The sequence below is a fragment of the Thermothelomyces heterothallicus genome (genome assembly GCF_042370625.1).
Source record: "Thermothelomyces heterothallicus CBS 202.75 unplaced genomic scaffold P884_scaffold_23, whole genome shotgun sequence".
NCBI classification, from domain to species: domain Eukaryota; kingdom Fungi; phylum Ascomycota; class Sordariomycetes; order Sordariales; family Chaetomiaceae; genus Thermothelomyces; species Thermothelomyces heterothallicus.
Window position 1 is genome coordinate 197,755 of NW_027192584.1, and position 6,000 is coordinate 203,754.

The 6,000-nt window shown below is 58.5% G+C and overlaps 2 protein-coding genes across 2 annotated transcripts; one reads left to right on the forward strand and one right to left on the reverse strand.

The window, feature by feature from the left end:
* Window positions 1-1,726: 1,726 nt before the first annotated feature.
* P884DRAFT_293956 (uncharacterized protein) lies at window positions 1,727-4,285 on the forward strand (the record flags this gene model as incomplete). The annotated part of the gene is made up of 3 exons (XM_069444249.1): window positions 1,727-1,996; window positions 2,085-3,842; window positions 4,022-4,285. The coding sequence occupies 3 exons, from the start codon at window positions 1,727-1,729 to the stop codon at window positions 4,283-4,285; spliced, it is 2,292 nt and encodes a 763-aa protein (XP_069295196.1).
* Window positions 4,286-5,033: 748 nt separating this feature from the next.
* Window positions 5,034-5,905, reverse strand: P884DRAFT_262904 (Bud-site selection protein; the record flags this gene model as incomplete). Its single annotated transcript, XM_069441701.1, has 1 exon — window positions 5,034-5,905. A coding segment is annotated over exon 1 (677 nt), but the record flags the coding sequence as incomplete, so codon positions are not given.
* Window positions 5,906-6,000: the final 95 nt, after the last annotated feature.

Sequence of the window (6,000 nt, forward strand, 5' to 3'; positions counted from 1 at the left end):
ATGCGGGCACCTGTCAACTGGGGGAGGGTGTGTGGGGAGGGAGATGATGAGAGTCACAGACTGACTCTGGGTTGTTTGTTTTCTTTTTTTCTGTTTTGGCATCGGTGAAGCGCAGATAGTATGGCGACGGACGGATCGATTTTTACGTTGGGTGTCACGACGGGCTGAGGTCACTTAAGGCTAACCTCCATTATTAGTGGAGAGACGTGAGAGGCATGGGGCGTCTGGATAACGGGCCCGGGACGGGATCGGTTGGGTCTTCTGGAGCTGGGGCCGGTTGGCTTTAACTATTATAGTGTACATACAATACATACTACCATCACCACCACCACCACTACTACTACTACTACGTACTAGGTGCATTCGGCATCATTCAATACACAGGGATGACTTCCCACTCTGACGACACCAGCTTGTTGATTGCCCGACGGTTGGGCCAACCCCGGGTCCTTTATTTAATAGTTCGAACTAGTGCGACTGGCGGCTCTGGAGTCCGGAAGCTGAAGGTCTAATTAGGGAGCAGAGCTGTGTCTCGTCTAACCTTTCTTCTTTCCTCATCCCGTTCACTCCTCTAACGCCATCTGTGTCTTCCCCCAAGTTAGAGGTTTCGCTTGGTTGACCAGATTATTCTGCCGATCTTGTCAGTCTCTCTCCACTGGGTTATTATAACAATTCCTCGCAGCACGCATGTAGGGCTTTTTCAAGTAATTATATTAAGACTCAACCTAAAGAGTGCATGTGGAAATGCATCTGTTTTTTCTCCAGTCCCGTTCCACCAAATGCAAATCAGTTAATTCAACCCGTTACAGGCTTCCTCTGTTAGAAACAAATTTTGCATCCGGTCAACTAACATAGCCGTTTCCCTAAAGCCGCACAACCTTGTTGACATCCATCTCTGAGTCGTCATTTGACCAGGACGTGAGGCATTCAATTCAAGATCGAGGCAGTTCTCTCCTGTTTCCGCCGCACGAACTCATTCTTCTCGAATCACGTCTTAGCAACGAGGTTCATCCTTTTTGCCTGCGTCATACTACAACATCACCCATTGAATCTTGAGGAGAGGGCAGCCGAGACACGCTCCTTGCTGCACCGTCGAGCGATAATTATCTTCCTCAACAGACCAGGTCTCTCACCCGTTTTCAGTCCTTCAAACTAAGTCTTTCTTTCTCATTTCCTCGGCCCTGTGGTTTCTGACCATGAACGCCCACCCTCACAAGCCGCACTAATTAGCTCAGGCTCGTAATTAATTACGGCCTGCTTCACCCTCTTCTCACTCCTTTCGAGTCGAGTTCTCTGACTCTCATTCCGGATGGCCCTCCCGTTCCCTTACATCAACACCACTTCTGAACTAGCATCGGCTTCCCCCCCCATGTCCCGTATCCCCTAATTGATCAAATCAGTTTTACCAAGACTAAAACAATCACCTTGCTTCGGCTGCTTGGCATCATCTTTCTTGTTATTCCAAGGTTGCCTACATATCTTCAAGATCTCCTGGAAAGGAGCTTCAACACCCGCAGCCTTCCCCCTCAGTTCGTTAAGTAATTATTTATTTTCCTCCCTCGTTCCTCTTCTCGGGTGTCTATCCCTTCATCGCCACTTGCTCAGTCGGAGCGAAGCACAGCAGCTGCTTCATGAGTTTCCAATACCTTCGGGGCTTGATCTCAACGCTACTACTGTCTTCTTTCCCAAACGTCCCAAAAACTATCAATACCTCCAACCAAGCACAATGGACAACGATGAGGGAGCCCAAGGCGGACCCCCCTTTGGGAGCCGTGCCGTGGCCCGCTCATGCATCAGCCCTCAGTGCAGACGGCTCCAGGGGATGCTGAAAGCGGAAATCGACAGGTTGACGGCAGAGATTCAACGACTGGAAGGACAGGCGAGAAGCAAGGCAGAAGAAATTCGCCAGCTCAATCGCGACAAGACCGCCCTGGAGGAGGCAAACAAGGCGCTGAGAGACGAGCTGACAGCCAAACTAGAAAAACACCATAGACGTGTACGTTCAGATCCAAACCCTTAGTTCTCATATATCTCACGACGGCCCTGGGTCCGAAAGGAGCTGACGCGAGGGACGATTGTGGCAGACTTGGCCTGATGCCCTCCGATCATACTTGCAAAACTTCCATGCAGACCCTCGGCGGTATGGCGAAATCTATCGACTTTGCTGCAAAGAGGAGAATATGAGTACCAGGAAGGAATTCGTGCACCCGAACCTCAAACTGGTCCCGCCTCGGGGACGGCAACCGGAGGTTTCGGATTCAGAAGCTGACGGGTCCATTATCGAGAGGAACGGAGGCCCCGAGCACGCTCTTGTTGAATACAGGGGTATCCAGGGAGACGAGGGCGGCTTCGTGCCGTTTTCTTTTGAGAAGCTGCCATGGGAGCTCCAGGCCAGGATCCTGAAACTGATCCTGCACAAACGAGACAGAATCATCCATTGCCTCTCGAGGCTGGACCCTTTTGTCCAGCCCGATGACTTCCCCGGCGCCGATGAGCTGGGCCAAACCAGGAGCGGGCTGAAGAGCCGCTTCTTCTGGGGCAAGAGGAACTGCAGTTTGACCCACGACGGGGTCGAGCCCAACCGCCTCCTCGCCATTCTCAGCGTCAGCAAGCGGCTCCATTTCCTCGGCGTCCACATCTTCTACGGACTCAACACCTTTGCCTTCTCCAGCCTCGGAGAGTTGGGACGGTTCTGCCAAGGTTCCGGGCCCGGCCGAGTGGCCCGGATCCAGCACGTCGAGCTCTTCCTCATGGGCAGCCAGTACCTGACCGCACCCCCGGACACCCGGGGCAAGACGCCCTTCTCGCGCCGGACCTACCCGCTGACGTGGCTGGCAGATATGTACCGGCTCAAGACGCTCGTGATCCACGTCAACGAGACGGGCGGGTTCCACACCCGACGCAGGTACGAGCACCCGACCATCAAGGAATTTGCCGCGGCGAAAACCGCGGGACAGCCGAACCAGAGAATGACCCGCTCGCTCCGCTGTGTGCAGGGCATCGACTACATCTACTCGCTCCGCGGCCTCGACTGGATCCGTTTCTACGACTTCCAGAAAGTCCTCGATGCCAAACGCGCCGTCCGCGTGCCCGTTCGGGACTGGTCGTTCGTCCAGGACGTGACAAACACGGCCACGATGCCCAAGCCACCCCAGCGGGCCGCCCACGCGGAACTCGAGAATCTCGAGCCGCTGTTGCCGGCCGGGGAGCAGAACTGGACGCCTAGCCTCGACGACTGGCGGCTGGTAAAGAGCGTCTACGTCAAGAACAACGGCCGCTGTTCATATGACGAGCTGAGGACCCAGAAACAGATGAAGAACCGTGATCGTGACATCAGCTCGCTCCTCAGCGCCGGAGGCGCCGCGCCACTGGCAGAGCTCACCTCGGACCCGTCCGATTCTGAAACCGAACCGACCACCGACGACGACCCGTCGGATCCCGACACCTCGCCCACTCGTAGCAGCCCGTCCGACTCCGATAGCTCATCCGATTCCGACGGCCGCCCATCCAATTCCGGTCAACCCGCCTCGTCTTTGCGGCGCCGGCGCCGACGTCCGGAGCCGCCGATGTTCGTGTCGGATACAGAGGTGAAAACGGAGTCGGGCACGACCTCCTGCTCTTCATCATCGAGCTCACCCGGCGAGTCGTCATCTGAAGACTCCGACCAGGAGGACCCTCACCACATTCCAGACTCGATCGATTCGGACACGTCCGGTTCCGACGACGCCTCCGACTCCTCTGATTTGAACTTGTCCGGTTCCAACTCGGGCTCGGCGACCGATCGCCATCGCTCCCCCGACAACGAGATCTCGAGCGCCCTCCCGCGCAGGAGGCTTCCTTCCGTATGCCGTCCCGGAAGCCCCGACAGCGGCAGCCTCCTCCGGGATCTTCCCTCTCGCCCCAAAGGCGCAGTCAACCAGAGCAAAACGCCCGACGGACCGTGCCCCTTCCGCACACCCCAGCAGCCCCCGGCCCGGGCCGGCCGCCTTGCTAATGATCTCTCCGCCGATCCTCCTCTCAGCCGTTCCGCCCCTCCCCCGTTGCCCCGGCGCGCGCCGACCGCAAGCGGCCAAGTCTTGGTCGCGCCCGGCCCCCGCGGGCGCTCCTCGGCCGCCGCCCGGACGCGCGGAAGGGGATCGTCGCCGACGGGCAGCGACGGCAGCGGCCTGTTCGTGACGCCGGGGCCGTCGTCCCCCCGCCCGAGACAGATCGCGCGCCGGCCCGCGCCGTCGTTGTCGACATCGCTACCACTGCCCCCTCCCCGTCGGGCTACCGCCGCCGTTAATGTGAGTGCGGGCGCCGAGCTCATCGACCTCGCGCGCGATGACGATGATGGTGATGATGATGATGATGCGGCGCAAGAAAAGGGACAGGATCGAGGCGGAATCTCCATCCCGCGAGAGGGGAGAATCGCTAGCGGCGGGGGCGGCAGCGGGAGCGGGGGATCGGGGTTTAGAACGCTACGGGAGATATTCGGGAATGACTTGACCTCGCCTGCTTGTTTCTCTTCCCGTTCCTCTGCTTTCTCGTCGTCTGGTGACGAAGACGACGGCGATCTCGAAGAGGCCGAGTCGGCCGATGGCTCTCTGGATTCCACTGACGTCGATGACAGCGACGCGAACAACGTGGGAACCGGGATGGGAACGGGAAACCTATCTCCCGGCTTGGAAAGCGACCTCGGCGGCGATGCGGACAACGCTGCTGCCGCCTTGCAAGACGGTCTTGCGGCTGCCGACTCGGATGGGGTCATCGGGCTCAGTCTCCCTGGAGGTGGGGGGCAACTGAAGCGGTCACGGAGTCGGGAGTCGAGGGGTAGCTCAAGGGTTGGAGGTTCGGCGGTCGCCAAACGTCCCCGCTGTTTCTGGAACTGAGCGGAAAGCCCGGGTCAGTGGCTGTCGAGGTTCGTCCAGCCCGGACGGTTGGTCGGTCGATGCCCGCCACTTTGACGAATCGGGGGGGTATGGAGTCTTGCCTTCTGCGCGTCGAGTTCGCCAGCGATTCTGAATTGCATCGTTTTTACCCGTATCATTAGCGGCTTCTCACGTTGCCAAACTCTCCTGAAAGGCATTCGAGCAGGGTGGTCACTAGGAATACCAAGTGGATTACGGGCGTTGCACGGAAGGATGGCTTCGTCGGTTGAGGGCATATAACCCCTCCCTCCCAAGAGATTGCTGCTTTGATATTAATACACCCTCTAGCTCAATCAAAGACGATCTTCTTCCCCTGAAACGGAGCACTAAGCTGTTGTTTCTCCTTGGCCTTTCGTTTTGCCTCCCAGCTCGGGTGAAGAGGCCCCGTGTCGTCCCGCTTCCTCGGAGCCGGCTTCTTCTTGTCGGTTGGCTGCTTCTTCTCATTGTCCGGTTGCTTCTTCTCGTCGGTCTGCTTTGTCTCGTTTGCCCCCGATGCCTTGGCCTTGTCCTTATCCAGGAGAGGATTGCGGATACCTCGTTTCCACGGCTTCGATTCCCCGTCGACGGCACCCCGCTTGGGATCCCAACCTGCGTCGCGACCCTTGGCTGCCTTCTGCAAGTGCCTTGCCTTGTCGCCATACTTCTTCTCCCAAATGGCCTGTCTCGCCCGCTGGCCCCGGCGGTTCTTGCGTTTCGGGGCCACGTCGATATCGGATGCTGATTCGGAGCCGGAGATATAGCCGCCCATGAGCGTAGGGAGAAATGTAGAGTCTGTCGGTTTGAGAGCACCCTTCGCCTTCTTCGCCTTCTTTGGCGGGGGGGAGCGGGATTCGGACGAAGCGGAGCTCTCGGCCTCCGAGACGCCCTCGTCGTCGCTGGCCGAGCTCTGCAGCCCCTCCGCATCATCGCTGAAGCCGCCAAACTCGTCTCCGCTGCCGCTGCCCCCTTCCTCGTCAGAGGTGACCTCCATAGGATCCAAATCCTCCTCGTCGCTGCCGTCGCTGCCGTCGCTGCCGTCGCTGCCGTCGCTGCCGTCGCTGCCGTCGCTGCCGTCGCTGCCGTCGCTGCCGTCGCTGCCGTCGCTGCCGTC